At 44.2% G+C, this 21,761-nt stretch overlaps 1 protein-coding gene across 1 annotated transcript; it reads left to right on the top strand.

The window, feature by feature from the left end:
• The first annotated feature begins 831 nt into the window (after positions 1-831).
• Positions 832-21,459, top strand: TRIB2 (tribbles pseudokinase 2). The gene is made up of 4 exons (XM_079326245.1): positions 832-946; positions 1,774-2,192; positions 6,173-6,465; positions 19,101-21,459. The coding sequence occupies exons 2-4, from the start codon at positions 1,923-1,925 to the stop codon at positions 19,567-19,569; spliced, it is 1,032 nt and encodes a 343-aa protein (XP_079182371.1). The 5' UTR covers positions 832-946; positions 1,774-1,922; the 3' UTR covers positions 19,570-21,459.
• The last annotated feature ends 302 nt before the right edge of the window (positions 21,460-21,761 follow it).

The raw sequence follows: 21,761 nt of genomic DNA, 5'->3' as shown, positions 1-21,761 counted from the left end.
TAGGGAGTACATGTCAGGCTCATTAGGAGTTCAGGGAACCGCTAATCAATCTTCAATATATATCTAAACTCCTGTTATTTAAACAAATGGAGACCGAGTTAAAAAAAAAAAAAAATAAAAATAAAAAAAAAAAAGCAAACAAAAAACCCAACACCAAATCGGCATCCCGCAGTGACGCTGGGCGGAGACAGACCGACCTCATTCATGGCTTTCTCTGTGAAAAGGTTTACGTTTTCCCCGTCTTCCCTTTCCCTGCACTCCCTCCTCCTCCCCCCGTTTTAATTTTGGGACGGATTAAGACAAGTCTGGAGTCGGGAGAACTCCTCCCACCCGACAGCATCAGGGTGCAGCCGCCTGTGCTCCCCTAAGAATGCGGGGCCCGCGCTGCCCGGAAAAAGCCCGATTGCTTCATTGAGAAAAACACCGGCCAGCACATGCGGTACCGCATCACCCCCGGCAGCGGGCCGGACTCTGCTCCTAGGGGCGCCTGAGCCTCTATCATCATTACTGCTATTATTTGATTTGATTTGGTACTAGAATTTATACGAACATCTCGCCCCCAGCCGCAAGGGCAATCCCCCGGGGCGGCTGGACCTGCCGGAGCTCTGTCAGCGGGGAGCGCGGTCAGCATCCCCGCGCTGCAGAGCGCTGCTCTCACTGCTGGACACACCGGCACAGCCCCGGGGCCCCCAGCCCGCGGGCCGCCCCCGAACCCCGGCTCGGCAGGGCTGCGGAAGGACGGCTCACCTTGTTTACCCCGAGCCGGCGGGCGCAGGGGGAGCGGCGGGGCGGGCCGGGGCGGGGCGGCCGGGGCGGGGCGCGGCGGGGCCGGGCCGGGCCGGGCCGGGGCGGGCGGCGGCGGCGGGGCAGTCGGGCTGCGCGCTGGGCACCGTGCGGGCGTGCGGCGGCCGGCAGCGAGCACGGAGGCAGCCAGCGTCCCCGCCACGTAAGTAGCTACCGACCCGCCGCGGGGAGACGGTGCCGCGGTGCAGGGGAGCGGCGCGGCTGCCCCTCTTCTGCCCGTGTCCTGGCCCCGAGAGAAAAAAAAAATATAATGAAACAAAATTTGCTCTCTGCATTTATTTTTTAAAGAGATTCCAGCTGATTGCCCCTGACGGCCTTGCGCTTATCGCCCTCCCAGCCCCTGCAGTAAGAACTCGGCCCCTTGTCGCCGCGCCGGTTTTTCTTTTCTTTGTGCGTGAACTCCATTAAACGCGGCGAAGGCAGCGAGCCCCCGCTCACAATCCGCTGTGCAGGGGGAGCGTGGGAGCGCTCTCTGTTCTCCGGTTGCACTTTTTGTTCTGTCGCGACAACGACAGCGCGTTCCTTTCCGCCGGCGCGGAGCGGTGCGCGCTGCCCCGCGGTGCCGGTGCGGCTCCCCCGAGCCTCCCGCCGCGGTCCCGCTCCTTTGTCGGCCCAAGTTAAATGCTCCCTCGCTGTTTCGCGGGGCATTCTCGGAGCGCCCCGGGCGCTAGCGGCGAGGCTCCCGCGCCATCTACAGCCGAGCGGCGGCAGCGCGGCGCTGCCGGGCCGTAGGGGAGCGAGCGGAAGGACGGTCCCGCTGCGCGCACCGCGCTACCCAGCTTTTGTTGCCGCCCGCGCTGCGCGCCCCGCGGGAGCGGCGGCCGCCCAGCCCCGGCCGCGCCGCCCCCGCCGCTCGGCCGCCCGGCCCCGGGCGCCGCTGCCCCGCCGCCGCGCTGCTCCGCGCCGCTGCGCGCCCGGCCGGCGGCGGGAACAAAGGGCCGCGGGCTGAGCGCTCTCTCCTGTGCCCAGGACGCGGCGCTGAGGCTGGTCGCCCGCCGCCGCCGCGCTCCCGCTCCCGCCCCCCCCGCCACACAAAGGCAGCCGCAGCTGGACGGGCGAGGGACCGCGCTCCACGCCAGGGCTCCGGTGCAGCGACTCGGCTGGTCTTCTCCATACTCATGAACATACAAAGGTCAACCCCTATCACGATAGCACGATATGGGAGACCGCGGAATAAAACCCAGGATTTTGAAGAGCTCTCGTCCATACGGTCCATCGAGCCAAGCCAGAGTTTTAGCCCGAATCTAGGCTCGCCGAGCCCGCCGGAGACCCCGAACTTGTCGCATTGCGTTTCTTGCATCGGGAAATACTTATTGTTGGAGCCTCTCGAGGGAGACCACGTTTTCCGAGCCGTACATCTGCACAGCGGCGAGGAGCTGGTTTGCAAGGTAATGCCTCTCCTTGTTCTCCCCCCGCCCGGGTTCTCCCTGTCGCGCCTGGCTTTCCCGTGCCTTGCGGGAGGGCGAGCGCGGCCGTGTACCTCCTTTACCCAACAGTGCGGAGACAAAAGGCAGGGAGACAGCATTATAGGCGAATCCTCTAACTTTTCCCTCTCTCCAGACAATGGCCACGTTATAGCGGTGGCCCGGAGCCAGCTCTGCCTTCTATTGGCAGGGCGATATTGTTCTGGAAAGAGCCGTTCCTGAAGTAGGTTTTAACGTGAGTTCAGACCAGGAGAAAGCCTCATCTTCCCCACGCTCACTTTTCAAAATGGAGTAGGGAATCCCCAGCTAATTTTAAGGTGTTGGGACCTGCTGACTTCCTCGATTTTTGCTGCCCCCAATTCTGTGCGTTGGGGTACGGAAGAGGATGAAGAAGCGGGGGGTGGGTGCAGGTCGCCATCAGCTTTGTCTTAAAAGTGATTTTACAAAAAAAAAGAACCACATCTAATTAATCAGCTTGAGCTCCCTCACGGTGGAGGTTGTTTGCAAACAGCATCCTCCCCCATTGCCCAAATGAGCAAGAATAAAACCTGCACACCTACGGTTTTTAGAAGTGCAGACAAAATAGCTAACCCACTCTTTGTAGCCTGCCGGCTTTTCTCTGCCTTCTCCCAATTTGTTCATACTATTAAAAGGTGAGCTATGGGAAAAAGAAATCCACATGCGTGCACATCTGTGAGGGGTGTTTTTCTCTTTTTGAGCTGAGGGAATATTATCCTTTGTTTCCAAATTGCGATTCTTATTGTCGTGAGACAGGCTTATGTCCAGCAAACTGAAGCAGTACCCAGTAGTAGTTTTTATAACTACGTAGCATTGCAACCTTGCAGCACATGCTGCAGCATTTGTATTATTCCCAAAACACGGAATTAATGCCATTTGGCAAATTTCTAGATGGAAAAGTAGATGTATTATAGCTTACTAGTATTCCAGGGATTAATAATAGTGTTGCTGACTGTTTCATACTTTCTCATGCTTGATTCATAAAAAGTTGTGGACTAGGCTGTAGCAGAGAAGTGAAAAGAATTGCTCCTTCTTGCTATTTGTGGAGATTGGAGTTCAGAGGGCAATTTAAATATGCTTACCGATTGAGTTATAAAACCTGGCGTTAAGGCAGCCTCAGACTTCATGTGATTATTTAGGGGAAAAAAGGCCCATGGCTTTGCAAAGAACTCATATTGCATGCTGAACTGGGTGCTTTGTTACTGAACTGTAACAGAACATGAGAATTTCGAGAATGAAAGCCCAGCTCGATGCAGTAGTATAGTGCTGCACTCTAGGACGTTGGCATCTTTTCATGAAATAAACAGATCTCACAAAACTGCTGCTCTGCATGAAATTCTAGGTGAACTTGCATAGCAAGTGGTAAAGCGGGGGCTATGCGCTTCTTTGTTTCCTGTTTGGTTTGCAGGATTAAGGCACTGTTTTGATAACAGTATGAACAGTGTAACTGCAGCTCACAAAGACCGGGCTGTTATTTTTTTTTTCCCCTTCCATTTAAGCTGTATGTTTTTGAGCTGATCCTGACATTTAAATAGTATCAGTTTTTCCATATGTGCGAGGCACTACTAGCTGTGCTCCAAAAATACGATCTTAGCCTGGCTTGCTAGTTTCTGAGTATGCAGCTGACAGTCCTGAACTGGGCTTAATTTAATGTGTGCTTTAAAATGCCTGCAGTATCATGACAACTATTTGTCAAGGAGCCTTCCGGCACAGAGAGGTGCTCTCTGGTATCTCACTGAAGATGCTCTTGGAGATTGCTTGCAGGAGTGCTGGGCTGGATAACAGACACATACTGATGATTCTCAGGATTCATCTGGCTGCACCCACTGACTGTACAGATGCCGTTATTTGCTTCAAGGCTCTGTGGCATCCAGACAATGGTAACTTCTCACTTCCAATTCCCAGCGAGACCTAAATCAAACTGCAGCTTATTGGACATTTGCTGAATTGAGGCCAGGGATCTTAAAAGCTGGGATACAAAGGAGCCCTTTATAGAAGGTATTTGACACCGTAGCAGTATGATAGTGCTTCCTATCTACCCTCTTTCAAACACAGTACTGGTACATATCCAGAGCTACTTCGTTAACATAGTCTGGGAGCCACAAAATTTAACTAATTTACATTATGATAATCTGGTTTAGGAGAGAGTTCTGGAAAGATTTTTTTTTTTGAGCTACATGAATATTCCTGCTTAAATTTTATTTTATAGCAGCTTCTTTGTAGAAGAGCCATTCACTTATAATGTAGTAGTTACGAGTTTTGAGATTCAAATGTCAATGAATTCTCCTCTGGCATGAATTGCACACCAGGGATTTTAGCAGCACCCCCTCCCTGCCCTGGTTCTGCTTCCCTGGTGCACCATGTCACCAGAATGCCTCGGTGCTAATCCTCCCCCTGTAAAATGTGCTGGCTCTGGTTGGCAGCCTGCCTTTAAGGTTGTTTTTCCCTCTGCCGGGGTAAGGCAGTGCAGGTATGGGGTGAGGGGAGAAGGAAGTCCTTGAGGAGGGGGTGTCTCAGTTTCTTGGGATTTGGATCCTCCTCTATGGAAGGAGTTTATTAGGATTGTGTTCTGAAGCATTAAATGATGCAGATGTTGAAGCCTCAGGTAAATTTTGATTGAACTGTATCTTTTTCACTCAATTTTTAAAGGTTTCTAAAGCTTTAAAGAAAGCAGGGAGATATTTGCTTCTCAGAAAAGGTACAAATACCCACTATGAACACAAATGGTAAAAGACAGAAGGGGGAAAGACCAGTTGCAGTTTAAAACAGTGCTTAGAGAACTAAACCAGTTCTTCATTTTTGTATTTTGTTCAAAGGATACATGACTACCTTAAATTCTTTTTACCAAAGTAACAAGACGCTCATGAGTGAGTTACATATTAATCGAATTTTTATGCTGGTGGAAATGCTAATACTTGCTTTGCAGTCCTCTGCAGCAGGTATAATTAAAAAAGAAAGATCACTTCTATCAATACTTTGCTCATAGTCTGTCTTAGCATACTGACTTCTTTTATTCTCAATGAAGTCTTTCATTTTCTTGTAATGTGGTCTTTTCTCAATTGACTCAAATACTGATTCATTCGTCATCACTAGATTATAGTAACTTTTTATATTTGGGTTTCCCAGCAGCTTTTTTAGCTCTTACAGCTCATTCATAAGATCAGTGATAACATACTTAGTAGTAAAGGGACACTTGGCTTTTAATGGAGCACTTGATTGAAATGCAGAGAGTTCAGGGTGGTTTTGTCTTTGCCTTTTGAAGGGTGTTTGTCTGTGCTCCAACAGGCAGAGCTATTTCCCGGGTTGTCCTTCTGATCTTATAAACAGCCATTGTGGAACTGAGACTTGGAAAGTGAAAGTGACTTTGCTGTTTTTCAGAGATGAAAGAAAGGCAGGAAGTAAATAGGAATAGCAATAGATGATACTTTAAACCTGAAAATCTTTAAGGCTTTAATGGGTTAATAAAATCAAAAGAGGCAGGCATGTGTATCAGGGTGGATTTAATGTGACAGCTTCTCTCAATGCAAAGCTACTGGCTGTATTTTTTTATGAGTTTATTTGGATGGAAAATAGAAAAGAAACATGCTTCTTTCTGCGTACTGCCCTTGTACATCACTGGTCTTCACAGCTTAATTTAGATTGCATTCTAGATTTTATCAGGTGTTAGCTAATGTAACTGTGTGTGCTACCAGTTTTGAAGACTAGCCTTTCCTGTCAAGGTTAGTGTGTTTTCTGTGTGGGGTTGTACAGTCTGCTTTGTCTTGTCCTCAGTGCCGTGAGTTTGTGACATCCTGTTTACATTGGTGCAGCTTTCAGCAGCAGCAAAAATTGTACTTAGAGGTGGTTTTGTTAGCAGAATCAGATGTACCATGACTTCCCTGTCCTTCATGTCACTAACCCTGGCTTTACTGTCATTGTTCCTGCAGGTGTTTGATATTGGCTGCTACCAGGAATTATTAGCACCATGTTTTTGTCTGCCTGCGCATAAAAATATCAACCAAATTACTGAAATAATTCTTGGGGAGACAAAAGCCTATGTGTTCTTTGAAAGGAGCTATGGGGACATGCATTCGTTTGTTCGTACCTGCAAGAAGCTTAAAGAAGAGGAGGCAGCCAAACTCTTCTATCAAATAGCTTCAGCTGTTGCACACTGCCACGACGGTGGACTGGTACTGCGAGATCTCAAGCTGCGAAAGTTCATTTTCAAGGATGAAGAAAGGTAAGAGTCTCCCTCAGTTTTCAGCCTGAGTCAGATAGCTGGACTTGCAGGACGTTGTACCCTTTGTTGTCACTGTACCATTTGTTTGTAGTGCACCTTATTTTCCTCTGCATCCTGATCCTGGGATGGATGTGCCATTTTACCTTCTGACTTGGTTGAAGTAAATGTGGTATAGAGCTCTGTTTGCATTGGTGCATCTGCACCTAGAGGAGTTTCCTCATTCCTAATGGGGAGGTATCTTCTGCAGGAAAGCTCTGAAAGGGTGTCTGCTGTAAGAGCTACACTGTCACAAAAGTTGCTGGTGTTAAAAGAGGATCCAGTATGTTAAAGAGGACTGGGGACTGAAATGGCTTGTTTCAGTGAGGAGGTGTAAAGAGGAAGAACAATCAGGTGTTTTCTGTAGGACTGTTCTGAGGACATCTTGTTTTCCATGATGGGAGTGTCTGGAGGCTGCTTGTAAGAGTATTATGGGGTCACTAATTGCACCAAGACTAAAACTGCCTTGCACCAGGGGTGCTTGTTTGTAGTATCACTTGTTGTAGTACTTGAGGAACTATGTTTGGGTTTTTTTAATAATATCTCCTCCCTATACACCCTCCTGTGTAAATGATTTGGGGAAGGAGTGTGGGAAGACAGGGAAAGAAACAGCACTGGATGCTCTGGGTATATAGAAGGGCTCTTTCTGATGTGCAGAAATAAGTACTGTCAGAATAATGTCAGGCTTTCACAGAGTGATTAAATTGAAAGATGACCATTAAAAAAAAACCTAAATATCTAAATGGGAGTAGACCCTGCCTTTGTGCTTCTTCATGTCTTAATAGAGGATGGGGAGATGTTTTGCCCTTCTAATTAAGTGCTAAAAATTGTCTGAAAGCTTGTTCAAACTGCTGCAGAGTGAAATGGAGAGCTTTGTTAAAAATAACCATTGTGTATCAATTCTGTTTGGGGGAATTACAAGCAACAGCCAAAGTCTCAAAGTTATACACAGGCTCAGGAAGTTGGTGATCTAAAAATTAGAAAAAACTAATGCACAATTCATTCAGGAAAGAAAAGTTCCTGCTCTTAAAATAAAAATGACATTATAAAGGTGACCATCTATCCTGTTTAAATATTCTTTGCTTAAATTTTATTGCAAGCTGAGTTTTGCAAAATAGGCCTCTCCTTTAATATATTTACAGACTGAAAAATAATGCATATTTTCACTTCTTAATTCAGTTCAGATTATTGTCAGCAAAGCATTTTTCTACTGCAGCTCCAAGGTCTGATTGCCTCATCTTTTTCAAATAAAAAAGCCTAAAATTAAACGAGCTTCATGTCCATCCATAGAGAAATGCAGAGCAGGTAGATATGAACTGCATTTCCACAACTTTACTCCCAGTTTAATAATTAAGCACCACTGTAGAACCTTTGATGCAGATAAGAAGGAGCTTGTGCAAAATAGTTGAGAGAGGGTTTGTTCTCTGTTGTAGCTGATAACGTCCTGATGTTAAAGTGTTTTTTTTTTCCTGGGGATATATGTAAACGTGTGTGGTTTTGCATGAAGAACAGAACTTGGAAGGCAGCATGAGCTCAGAGCAGTGCAGTGGGAGCAGACAGGCCTGTGCTGAATGCAGCTGAACTCCTACCCTGCTGCTTACTAGGAACTGAATTCAACACAGGAGGCACAGGGCCAAATCCTTCAGCCACCCAAGAAAAGTGGTGTGTACTGTAATAGCAGTGGTGGCTTTTATGAATGTTTTTAACTTAGCTGTTGTCTGCAAAATGACACTGTTACTCAGTTTCGAGCATTGTCTTCTAATTATACAATAATTCACTTTAAAGGTCAAATAGGACTCGCTGGTTATTTTTAAGATAATAATAATGTGGTTTTCTTCTGGATGTAATGTTGGTTTGTAAGTAGGAAGGTATTGTAATCCTTTCTCTGCTAAATAAACAGAGATGAAATAATGTGAGATAGAAATAGAACAGCAGTGACTGCCTTTTTTCACATCCTCTGATCATCATACTGTAATCAGTCATCACTTTCAATCTGCTGCTATATTTAGAAATGAAAAATCTTCCAGGTCCTCCCGAGTTCACGGAGGTGCTGGTGTGTTGCTTGCAGCCCTCTGAGCTCCCCGTGTGTTGGGGCTGCTGCAGAGGATGCCTGTGTGCTGAGCAGTCCTTGAGCTGCTGGCAGCAGCAGTGCCTGGCAGATGTGTGCTGCACCTACCCTTGCTCTTGGGTGCTCATAATGAACCAGAGAGGGAGGGAAGAGAAAAAAAATGATGTTTTGAGAAATGTGTGTGAACTCTGCTGCTGTACGTCACTGGCTTTTCAGTGGAGCTCTTTCTTAGTTCTTTTCCTATTTTTTCAAAGCTGTTTTTCTGCAGTTCATTTTAAGTAGCTACTGCTTTGGAACTTCCTCTTCTTGAAGACTCTCATGGCTTTTATTTTGGTAGAGGAAAAGATGGGAAATCCATCATGTAGGCAACACATGAATGGAAAACTTGGTGTTTTTATTTATTTTTTTTTTTAGTAAGATGCTTGTCTGCTGTTAGCTGAGAGCTGCCAGACTGGAGGAGCCAGAGGGAATATGAAGGTTATATGGAAGTATTTCCATTTGTTTAAAAAAGAAAATCAATTTTAAAACATTTCTTAATGCATCTTCTTTCATTGATCCTAATGATACCCTGGTAGTTCAATAGAAAAACAGAGCTGCTGAAGTTTTGCAAGTGGGTGTTGAAACTATTTTCTACCCCATTCCCGTTATCTAAATTACAGCTAGAATTTGCAAAGATTTATGCTCCTGATCTAGCAGCACCATGAAGGCTCTTTGTTTCAACTTGATGTCCCCACTAGAAATGTGTGTTATTTGGATGTTGCAAATCACAGTGCCTTGGGATGTTTCTAGTGAACTGGGAGGTAAGAAGGTGGAATAAAGTATTGTTATAGGCTTGTAGCACTGAGCATTTTGTAAGGATCCTAATGTGCTAGAGGTTCTCCCTTAACGTGCTAAATCCGTGACAGACTCCAATCATGTCTTGCACTATTGCGTGTGTGTAGTAAGTACATTAACACTTAAAATGGAACTCAGAATTCCACTGTGCAAACAAACAGAAACAGTATGTCTGTGTTCTGAGGTAATTTATAGTTTCTTTAAATCCTGGACTGTAGGAAGTTTGAGGATAGGGTAAATTGCATTCCATAAAAAATTATGTGTGCTGTTGCTATGTAGGTTTTTTGTTTTGTATAAAAGATAGTGCAGTTGTGGTTTTTAGGGGGATCTGTATCTGTGGATCCCTTTGTAAGCTATAGGTGAAATATCCAGTCTTGTAGTATTGAAATTTCAGAGTTAAACTCCATAAATCTGCAGCTGATTTTGATGAAGCAGAAGTTCTAAGACATTACAGCATGGCTGGAAATGTTTTGTAAGGCTGGGTTAGCAAGCAGCAGCACATCTATTAAATGAGTGCAGTGGCTTCCAGGACACTGAAAATATGGAAAACAGCACTGTCTTGCCATGCTGAGTGTCAACAGACTTTCTAAAGTACCTTTAAGATACTTGAACACTTCAAAAACTGTGTCCTTACACTTCAGAATGAAATGGGAATCCAAAACAGTGGATGACCTACAATAAAATGTGTTCTTGTTTGTTTTCTGCTTCCATCCATGTTGTTAAATATATTTTGTCCTGGGTATTAAGCCAGGTTATTGTGGAAGTTCTGAGGCTCTTTCATGCTTTTGAGTATTTTATGTGTTCATGAACACATGATATTTACCATTTTCCATGTGCAGCCTGTCCTCATAGTAGGCCCTTGGGCAGAACAACTGTGCCCTTCTCCTAGCTGGTGTCCCATAATGTTGCAGAACAGGCAGGTTTTTTTGGGTTGTGCTAAAAATAGTGTTATACACAGTATATAGCTAATAAAGCAGTTCATCAGTCTGATACATAGCAGATGCTTTGAGAAAGAGCCATCTGAAAAATCTCAGAATTAAATGAAGCATTTCTGTGTTGGTTGTTTCAATGGTTTGCTTTATACGAGAACATTTCTGCTGTCAGGGAATTATTAATTTCTTTAGTGCGTTTTTAAGCCTTTAATTATATTAAAATATTAGCTGTCGTAATATTTGAAGCTTAAAGACCTTGTACATTCATCATACTTGTTGAAAGGAAAATTAAAATAATTTTAGTATTTAGATATTATAATTTTCCTCTATTCTTTGAGTAAATATGAGGCAGGTGGGATTCAATAAAAATAAACAGGATTTGACACTTTTTGCTCTATGCCAGGGGAATGCAGCCAGTACAATACACTAATTTAGAAAGCCTGTTGTAGCATATTTACTTGGTGCTCTGAGAATATTTTTTCCTCTTTAATTTCTCAGCTTTGAGTGTATGATGCTTTAACATGACCTAGTTGTTTGCAATCCTCATGATACAAACCTGGTCCCACAAAAAAATACAAATACATATACCAACCTTCTTGATGTAGACCTTTCATTTTCTTATAGTTAGTAAGCTTTTCTCCCCAGCATTTGTGTAGGGAGATTATGATGTTGTCAGCAGCTTTTTCATCAGTGTGTTAGAATTTGCTGTTGCCCTTACAATTCCATAGAGAACATGTAAGTTAATGCTTTCCCCAAGTCCTAGAAAGGGAGTCTTAAAGTGGGAGAAAAATCAAACAAAATGGGAGTTCTCTTAAAATACCCAAAGATTTGGAAACAAAAACAGTCTTCATCTGTTTTGTCATTTAAGCACTTTGCACTACCCTGAATGGGGCCACAGGATGAAAGGGCACAAGTTCTTCAATAGTGGAGAATTGCAGGTCAGATTTCAAACCAGAAATTATTATTCTTAGAATGTGGGAGGAAGGCGAATTTCTCAATGGACAGCAAAACTGCTGTGAGGGTTAGGGTAGAAGATGAAGTGGTTGCACAACTGTTTCTCACAGAAGGATTTGTGCCCCCTTTGCCTTTATGTGGTTTGGTTACTAAGCCTCTGCTCTCTCACCATGTTCCTTAGAGCAACACTGAATTTGTTTTGTGTTTGGTGCCCTCCCAGTGGAAGGGAAGAGGGAGGCTGTGTGCAGGTGGTGAACATCACACCTGCCCTGTGAGGTGCATAAATCTCCCCCTGAGGGCATAGATAATCATACAGGTTAATTATTGTGCCAGAGGTTTTAAATTAAGGAAAAACCAGGGGAGATTTGGCTGCTGTATGGCCCTGGGCTGATGGTGGGAGCTCAAATGTACCTTGAGTCAGCTCAAGGCCTTTCAGGGGTGTCAAGAAGCTTTGCTGTTGTACCCAGTGCTGAAGGTTTTACCCCTGGGCTGTCTGTGGTTCATAGCAGGGCCTTGTGCTCTTCTTTCTCCCTGTTCAGGCAGGATGCTGTGGTGTGTGCTGGCTGTCCTGCCAGCCATGGCTGGTGCCTCTCCTGACATGCCCATCATGGGATTGGTCTCTCTGACTTTGTAGTCCCTGGGAGCAGATGTGTCTTAGGATATCTCCAATTCAGTTCAACAGCTGATCCTTTCAAAGACTTGAAAACCTCCATCCTTGCTGCAGATCCATGTTGAATTATGGATGGTGGTTGAGGGTATCTGTGGATGTCTGTGCTGGGAGTGAGAAAGGGAGGCAGGAGCCCAACTAGCCACAGCTGCAGTGGAATGTCAGAGGGAAATTCTTCTGCTGCCTTCTCTTCTGATTGTCCTTATTATCACCCTGAGAGGTTACTTCAGGCTTGGGACGGAGAGGAAAGGTGGTAATTGTAAACAGGACCCAACCTGGGTCTTCAGCATATGCCTTTTTGGTAGATGTGTATTGCTTGGAGACAGGATTGCAGACATCTAAGCAAAAGGCTTTCAGTAACGTTGTGCAATAATGGCATGGCTCAGCCTTAGAGATGTTGAGTACCCATCAGAGGCTCAGAAAGTGCAGGGCTGTTTCCAGAGCATGCAATTATGTTAAAAAAATAATATTGTGGTCTTCTTTCCCTGTGCAGCTTCATCATGCATTGTATCAAAAGACCCAGAAAAGATGGGAAACACAGCATATGGTTGACAGCACAGCCTTTTAGAACTCTGATCTTCAATGTGATCTAACAAGATAAATGAGGTGGTGAAGTAGCTGCCCTGAGCCAGATTCTTTTCAAAAAATGGATTGCTCAGGGTATTGTAACCAAGCTCTTCTGTGGAAGGGTCTTCACTGGATTTCACAGCCTGCACCCCAACTCATACATCACTACCTACCAGCTCTCTAGGGAACACGTTTTGTCCTTAGGCAATAAGGGCATGGAAGAAAAGCAGTATATGGCATACAGGACAGGCAGTTCCAAGCAATCCTATTTGAGTGTTGTAAAGCTGAGGTCTTTGGGGTGCCAGCCCTTCCTGGAGGTGAGCCAGAGCATTTTTAGGTGGGATTCTGTAGGAAAAAAACCTCTAGACCAGCTTAAAACAAGTCAAAAGCCCTAAGTTGCTGGGTACTGCATGTCAGGAGGTTGCAGGCAGGACTGACTGTGCTGTTAGCATCCCTGCAGAGGAAGGGTGGGGGAGATGTAATTTTTAGAGGCTTCCTTATTGTGCGGAAGTAGCAGAGAAGGAATCTTCCCTTAGGAGCAAGGTTCATCCTGTAAACCCGTGCTGCCTGCAAGTCCCAGTTGTCTTTTGCAACATATCTTTGAGCCTGTTTCATTATGCAAGAGACTGTCTAACAGCCTTCTCAAAGAGTTTGCTTTTTTCTTCCCTGAAGTTGTGTAGGATGTTGTGTGGTGAGCACCCATGCTCTGTGCTGTTACAAACTGGAAAGGGATCTGTTGGTGAAAGGAGCAGGATTTAAATTGATGGCATAACATTTCCCCCTGCTCGTGTGCCTCTGCCCCCAAGGAGATTGGGTAGTTGTGAGTTCAGAATGAGTCTCTGCACCAAAGCTGCAAATCATCTGCCCGGGGTTTCGTTACCGCCTTCCCTGTCTCACTGGCTCCCTGATGGCAGCCTGCTTCTGCATTATTTAGGAGAGATTCCCTTAGTTAAAAAAAAAAAAAAAATCGATTAGCAAAAGATAACTGCTTCTAATGTTGAGCTTCCCTTTTTTTTCTTTTTTTTTTTTTTTTTTTTTGCCTTTTTTCCCTCCTTGACTCTAATTGCATGCATGTTTTTCTTGTCTTTATGATCAGGTGTGAGCAGCTGACCTCGATTAAATGACCTGTAAATTATTGGCCACCTAGGAGCAATCCCTGGTCCACTGGGCAGTCAATGGCTTGAGTGCCTCTACCTAGGGAAAGGCTCTCCTTGCCTCAGTCAGAGCAATATTGAAATGCGGGACAACATTGCTTGTGTGCTTTTAGTTTTTACTCTTGGAGCAATATTGTGAAGCACCTTTAGAAATTGCCATTTTTTATTTACCTGCAATTGTATTTAAAAAATGGCAATTCAGATGGCAATGATGTTTGTTTCCTGATCTCCAGAGTCTGCTGCATAGAATCTGTAAAGCTGGATCTTCTAATTTGGCACAGCCTAACAAACAATTGGATTGTGTATCTGGAGTGTCCATAGCAGCTGATTTGGCTGGCATGTGGGGAGTGTTGTTGTGCAAAAATTGTGGGTCTGGTTTGCAGTTAGTGTTCCCAAAAAGCTGTTGTTCAGGTATTATTTCTCATACAGATCATTTGGGGACAGACTAGAGGCAACTGCTTTCATTGATGCAGCTCCTTTACTAGTGTCTGCTTATTGCAGTGAAAATATTTTCTTCTATCAGTTGTTATCTCTGCTTTTTCTTGTTTTTTTTTCTCCTGCCTTATGAGTTTAGAGCCCTCTGAATAATTCCACTGATTTTGGTATAGGAAGTGTTTGCTTTTGGAGAGCAAGTGTGAATATTGGATTCTTACAGCCTGATTTCAGTGTCAGAAAGCAGGGTAGCAATTTGCTGGTAGTCCCAAAGCTCTGCAGGGAAGAATAATGTGAATCTGTTGGAAATAAATGTGGGATGTGCAACAAAGGCAGAGGTGAGTGCGAACTCAGAAGGCTGCATTGGAGAATCTTCTGGAAGACGTTGAATTGATTATGTTTTGTTACATTACTGAAGAGCAAAGTCTGAATGCAGTCAAGTAATGAATGGCATATTGATAAGAAACTCAGAGTGGTATTGTTTTTCATGGGTTTCCCTGACGGTTTCTATGGGGACAAAGACGCATTTCCCGTCCGAGTGCTGCTGCTGCCCTCTGATTGCACTTCTGTGGTTTCATTCACCAGTAATGGGAAAGCATTCATAGGCAGAATAGCTTCCCCTTTTTAAATAGCCATGATTCAGGGTTGGATTTTTTTTTTTAATGCATTAAACTAATGCAGTGTTTTATCAATGATCTGATAGATGCATAATGCACTTTTTCCAAGTGCTTATTTGGGGTCTGCATTAAAACTTGAAATTATGTATTGTAATTACGTAAGCCTTAGTGAAAGTCTTTGTTGCTCTGCAGTATGTGTACAAAGTGATTCTCATCTGGCTGTGGCAGTAGCTTACATCTGAACTTTAGGGATTAATTTTGTTCAGCTGTTTGTCAAGCTCAAATGCTAGTGCTTTTGGAAAACTTTTTTCTCTTGTGAGGATCCTTCAGGTGACTGATGTGAGTTAATTATTTAGAGAATGAGAGGTTTTTAGGGAACTATTTTTGTTTGCCCTTTTTCTTCTCTGTGATGGGAAGCACTTCGAAGTTGATTGTCATTTCACACCTTCATGTTCAGTTTTTTCTGCCCTTTGCCTTAACAAATGTCAAATTTTGGGTTGTCCAGTTAATCTGTAGTTAGATGTGCTCCTCACCATTTTCTGTGGAGGTTCTGTATTCTCAGAATCGACCTGTAGTTTGCAGGGTCTGTTTGTTGTTGTTGGCTTTTATTTCTTTCCCTGAGTATTTGATTTCAGTGCTTTTTGAGAGAGATGCGTGGAAGAGAGAGAGATATTGCTTCTCATTCAGCATGTGTCTGCATTTCTCTGTATTTAGGCTTTGACTCCCCTTTTACCCATTCCCCTCCCTGCCTGCTGTCCCTTCCCAAAAAAACCCAAAAAACCTCACTGGATTACAGAGCTCTTTTAGCTTGAAATGCAGAGTGAAGGAAGACCAGCAGAGCTGGAAGCCATTTCTCACAGAGATGGGGTCCTGTGCACTGGGAAATTGCAGCTTGAGCCAGGCTGCTCCTGATTGCCTGGAAAGACGTGAAATGACTGTGGAAAGGGAGTGAGCGTTGCTGTACACCTGCACAGTACCCAGTGCACAGACTGCCTGCCCTCTGTGGGGCTGGGCTGGGTGAAATCCTGTCACTGGGAACGGGCTGGGTGAAATCCTGTCACTGGGAATGGGGCTGGGTGAAATCCTGTCACTGGGAATGGGCTGGGTGAAATCCTGTCACTGGGAATGGGCTGGGTGAAATCCTGTCACTGGGAATGGGCTGGGTGAAATCCTCCACTGAGAATGGGCTGCAGTGGGTCTCCCAGCCCCAGTCCTGCTGGTGGGGAGGGTGCTTGCAGAAGCAGCCTGTGAGCTCTCTGTGTTGGCAGCTGGGTACAGTCAGACAGCCCTTCATCCCTTGTGTGCTCTCCTCGCTGTGCGGATGGAAACCCTGGGCTGTCACCTGCTGCAAAGGCACCCGGCTTCACAAATGGAACCAGGAGCACCCGGGCTGTGTACTGGGAGAGGAGCAGTGGGGCTGCTGGGCTGGCACTGTGTGCTCAGGGGTGCAGGTCCTGCGGTCTGCCAGGGAAATACGAGCCTGCCTGCGGGAGCAGAGCCATTCACCACCTGCACCTTGCACACAGGGAGTTTGGGAGGGTTTGGGGCTGACCAGGAGGAGCAGGACTGGAGGTTGTGTTTTTGTTTAATTTGGGACCTTTTGTTTCCTCAAAGTCTGTGAGCTCAGCAGGATGAAAAACCTGGTTGAGTGTTTTCATTTGCCCACATCTTACAGAGAAGCAAGCAGATAAGGGCCAGCTGTTGTTCCATTTGCTTGCTTAAACAAAACCCGCTGTTTCGTGTGATGGCTGCAGCACCTTGTGAGGAAAGCAAGATGAGGATATGGGCTTTTGTGTGCTGCTTCTGTTTTATTACCAAGAAATTATTTCTCCTCTTGGAAAAAAATGTGAATTTTTGACACACCTTGCAGTCTGCTCCCTGTGGTTTTGTACTGTGTCCGTTGTAGGAAATGAGAGATTAGGGGATTCCAGTAATTTTATGTAATATAAAAGCTTCTTATTGAACTGTTTTTCTAAAGTCTTTGGCAACTCCCAGAAATGTAAAATAGGATCGGAAAGTAAACAACATTTCCCTGTGTTGTTGACACTGGGATGGCAGGCAAGTGCGTGTGTGTGGGGGTGCATTCCCTCCTGGAAGCTGTTTATAAATAGCCTGCTCTGCCCCACTCCCTGTGTGTGTATTCTGCTTCTGTTAGTTAGCAGGAGTGAGTCGATGCTTTCCTGTCTGGCAGTTCAGTGACTTAATGCATGTTTGAGTATCTGGCCCCACTGTTTTATTGCTACACATGCTTTTCTGCGGAAAATCTGAGGTGGGCAATGCAAATGGAACCACAACTCATGTCCCTGCCTTCCCTTTCATTTCCTCTTCTCTGTTCTCTGCCCTCTTTGGCATGTGTTTTTCCTCTGGGCGTTTCTCCTTGCTTCTCTTCCTATGCTGTGCAGGTGTGGGAATGTGCCAAAGCTGAGCACTTGTGAAAGGACTGCTCAAGTCACTCTCCTGTTGTGGACCCTCTGCTTTGTGCACAGAGGGAAATTTCTGTGGTCTTGGTAATTGTAGTTAAGTTTTTCCTTGCAGCCTGCTTCCTGTGCAGTGCTTGCTGCTGTAAGGTATTGTTTGGGTGCTACTGAGGGGCTTGTCCATGGGCAGAGTACTGTTAGGATGGCAGGGGTAATTAGTGAGGAAGCAGGTGTGTTGTGCAAAGCCCATCAGCATCGAGCTGAGGCAGCTAACACTGGCCTGTTTCAGGAGAGAAGGAGCTGCCCTGACACACTGTGCTTGGGAGCCAGGTATTTGGAATTCTGTATTTATGACTTCCTCATCTGGGGCGTGTTGCCAGAGGGGCTTTCACCTCTGCTAGTAAACGTATTTAGCTGTTGAAAAGGTCCAAGTGTCATGAAAGTTTATGGCACAGTTGCCTCTGGAGTACTCCATGGAGTGAAATGCTCTCCTGTTGGTTCAAAAACGATAGGGCTGAGCTGCCCTGGAACTAAGTCTAAGCCAGAGCTGGCCCAGATGTCTTTTGCAGCTCAACCTCAATCAGTGTTGTCTTCAGTAAACATTTAAGAAACAAGGCTCTCCTTGTCTGTTTTAATGCCTGTTAAATTACGTGCTTTAGTCAAGAGGCAAAAGTTCTGCCTTCTGGATGAAGCCCAGTCCCTGCCTGTGAATGTCTGTGGTATGGCAGCAGGGCCATGACACAGGGCTAGGAGTGATTGTAGGGTTGAGGGATGAGGGCAGTAATACCCAAAGTTGAGTTGTGACCCCAAATTGTTGGAAAGAGAATCTGTGCTATTGCTATGTCACTCTGCCATCCCAAGGCACTGGACAAGCCCTGTTGCCTTGTAGTGACTCTGTTCTCAAAACTGTCTTTTGCTGGGAAGTAGTCTAAAGGGTACTTGGTAATCCTTTGGATGCCTCCAACAGGGACAGATTTTTAAATATAGATACAAAGCCTAGCAATGAGAAAGGAAAAAAAGGTTATGCTCATACAGTGTTAGGACAAGCAACTCTGCATCATTTTTTTCTGCTTCTGTGTGATATCCATAAGGGAAGAAAATTCTCTTACAGAGGTAATTACTGCAGCACAATGACAAGTTCACAGTGCTTTGCAGGCAGCAGTTTGCAATCTAGATAAGGCATCCCTGTCATTTCTGCAACTCCATTGCCAGCTTCTCTGTTCATTCCAGTGCAAGGAGCTCCTCTGGCTCAGCTGGGTAGATAAGCTTGCTGTTAATCTTGGCCTTCAGCTCACCTGATCTGCCTTTGCTCAAAAGTCTATTTGGAAAGACTAAAATCTGTTAAAAGTGGTGTTTCTTAATTTCTCTTTAAATTGTAGGGTAAAGGAACATGTTGGTTAATCAGAGGCAACGTTTAAGGTCAGAGTGACCATTTTATTACTGTTAAACCTTGTGGAATTACAGGTGTACAGAGTGGCTTTGCCAGCATGAAGGTGTCGAAATAACCTTGTGTAGTTAGTGCTGGGTTTGTATTTGGGCATGATTCCCACATGGGTAGGTTAGAGTGCATCCAGTTCAGAAAAGTCTTGAGGTTTATGTCCCCTTTTGGAAATCATGTCTATGTAAAATTAACCAAAAGTATGAATATGGCAGTTTGTTTTCTCTTTTTAAGGGATAAATTTATTAATGAGTTTACTGGACATGATTGTATTTGAAATCTTTAGCTGTATGTGTGGCAGTATTCCCTATATTCCCTAATATCTCTAACCAGTATGGAAGGGACAATATCAATTTGTCTGTAACAACTGATGTGAGTGGGATTTTAAACTGTGCACTTCTTCAGTTGTCAAATTTTGTAGAGTATGGCTATTATAACCACGTAATTGCAACAGCCAGAATTTGTGTTTGATGTTTCCTTACCTTGATAGTGTTTTGTCTTTTTTCCCGCCCCCCGCAGGACTAGAGTGAAATTGGAAAGCCTAGAAGACGCTTATATTTTAAGAGGAAATGATGACTCTCTTTCTGATAAGCATGGATGCCCAGCCTATGTGAGTCCAGAGATCTTGAACACAAATGGCAGCTACTCTGGCAAAGCAGCGGACGTATGGAGTCTAGGTGTCATGCTTTATACCATGCTAGTTGGACGCTATCCTTTCCATGACATTGAGCCTAGTTCCCTCTTCAGCAAGATCCGCCGCGGGCAGTTTAACATTCCAGAAACTCTTTCCCCCAAGGCAAAATGCCTGATACGTAGCATACTGCGTCGAGAGCCATCAGAAAGGCTGACTTCACAGGAAATTCTGGACCATCCGTGGTTTTCTACAGATTTTAATGTATCGAATTCAGGATATGGTGCTAAGGAAGTATCAGATCAGCTGGTGCCTGATGTCAACATGGAAGAAGACTTGGACCCATTCTTTAACTGAGCACAAAGACTGGTGTTTGGAAGGTACACAACCTGGAGATGGACACATGAAGGAGCCCTTCCTGACCGCGTTCAGTCACATCCTGCATCAGCCTAGCTTGGTAGCAAAAGACACTCAGAGGTCCTTGGGTTGAGAAGGAACCTCCACAAGGAGCTAATATAACAAATGTAGCATGGGGACAGATTGGGGGGGCGGGGGGAGCTTGCTATCAGGTTAGATTGATTTGGAGGAGAAAAGGCAGCATGGAGCAATTGTAGCTTCTCACCTTTTTGGAGCCAAGGAGACTGCACATGCCAATTCTGGTGCAGCTGTATCACTCCTGTTTCTGTTCCATTAAAAACAGTGGTAACTCACAACAAATAGAAACTTTTTTGCCTCAGCTCACATCTTGGCATCGCACTGTTAGATATTGAAACTTTCAGCCATTATTCAGGGAAAATACAATTGGCTTACTTTTTTAATCAGATGTCTAATAATTAATGGGATTAATACAAGAAAAAAATTAGGTGCACAAAGATGGACATGAAAAGTGGGTGCTAAAAAAAAGCAAAATTTCAGTTCATGTCTCTTGATAGCTATTTTCAAGTCATTTCTTCTAAATAAACTACTTAATATTCTTGTCAGGAAATGACATTTTAATGCTTTGTTCCCTTAAGGGGAAGTAACTGTCATTTAACAGGCTGTTCTGTTTTGTGTCAAATGGTTTGTTGCAGGAAGCTATTATAACTCGGAACTTTCAGATGCATTACTGCTATAGTAGGGGAGGAAAAAAAAGAAAAGAAGAAAACTGTATAATTTTTTTTTTTAAAGATATGAGATACTGGCTTCCATATCTGCCATGCTGCACGTATATGACTAGAGAGGGCAGAAAGCCCTTAATGGTGTCTTCATCTGAGAACCAATCTCTTCTTTACTGACTAGCCCATGTGTAAATAGAGGGCTCTTTATTATGGAGGAAGAGTATTGTGGGTTTTTTCTTTGAATTCCTTTAAACTTGGGATAAAGAATTGTTTGATTTTCATTTTTGTTTATGTCCAGACTAAGAAATAAGAGGGTATTAATAAGCTGAACATTTATATTACAGATATTCCTCTTGAAACATACACAGTAATATGCACCTTTTGTATTGTCAAGACTTATTCTATTTATTGAAGAAAATGTCACAGTAGTGATGTATTAAGCCAGTACTTCAATTACGGGTTGACTTGGGATGACATGTTACATGCTGTAGTTAACACACTTCTTTTCTGTTCAGGTATTTCTGTCCCTAAATAACTTTTTATTTAGCTTCTTTTTTTTCCTAGATAGCTTTATTTGATTTAGACTGGCAAATGTTTTTATTACTGCTTTTATATTGCTGTATGATATTGAAATCTCTTGGCATAAATATTTGTGTTTCCAGTACCTCAGTTGTTCTGATATTACTGCCTGTATACGTTTTGTGAAGTGGTCATGTTTTTTGGGTAGGTACATGTGGACTCTGTAGTATGTAAATGTTACTTGAATTTGTGCTTAATTATAGTATGTGGCATGTGCGTACAGCTACTTGGCATTTGACGTATGGATGCTATTTGCCTGCCTTGCAGGAAAGTTTTGGTCCCACTCTCAAGAGGATGTTTCACAGTTCTTTATCAAGAGACAAAGCTAGCTGCAGCTGACCTGCCTTGGTTCTATTTTGGTAACTAAGAATATAAAGGAGTAATGTTTTTACACTCTGAAGATGGTGCTGTGTCAAGAAGGACTTTTTTTTATTTTATAAGTACCTTATAGGAGGAAAGATTGGTGATGTGCATGGTGGGGTTTTACTGCCTCTGGTGCTTTGTCATGTATTTGGTTTAATGTTTTTGTCCTAATCTCTTCAATAAATAAAATTGTGCATATTTAACTAAACTTCTGTGGTGAACAGTGTTCTTACTGAATGTCTGATGTGCTGCAGGAGTTTAATCTGTTGGGATCATTCAGCTGGTATTTTCTGTGTTACTGGCAAGCTCTTGCTTACTCCCTAGAGAGCTGAAAAAACTTGGCACTTTTATTTATTTATAAGGTAACACTGTAAGCCTTTTCATCAAAAATTTTACCACTTGGTAGGAATAAAACTGGCTTTTATTTTCTTTTGTTTTGGCTTGTCCCTGTGTCGTACCAAGCCCATTTACCTTTTTCAAGAAGGGTACTGAAATGTGGTGAGAACTGTG

The sequence above is a fragment of the Erithacus rubecula genome (assembly GCF_903797595.1).
Source record: "Erithacus rubecula genome assembly, chromosome: 2".
Classification (NCBI taxonomy): domain Eukaryota; kingdom Metazoa; phylum Chordata; class Aves; order Passeriformes; family Muscicapidae; genus Erithacus; species Erithacus rubecula.
This window is presented reverse-complemented; position numbering and strand designations above follow the sequence as displayed.

What these genes read in the sequence shown, in the direction of transcription:
- TRIB2 (XM_079326245.1), top strand. Translation starts at nt 1,923, where the DNA reads ATGAACATACAAAGGTCAACCCCTATCACGATAGCACGATATGGGAGA. An exon ending in GCGAGGAGCTGGTTTGCAAG is followed by an intron (nt 2,193 to 6,172) that starts GTAATGCCTCTC and finishes TTGTTCCTGCAG; the next exon opens with GTGTTTGATATTGGCTGCTA. An exon ending in ATTTTCAAGGATGAAGAAAG is followed by an intron (nt 6,466 to 19,100) that starts GTAAGAGTCTCC and finishes CGCCCCCCGCAG; the next exon opens with GACTAGAGTGAAATTGGAAA.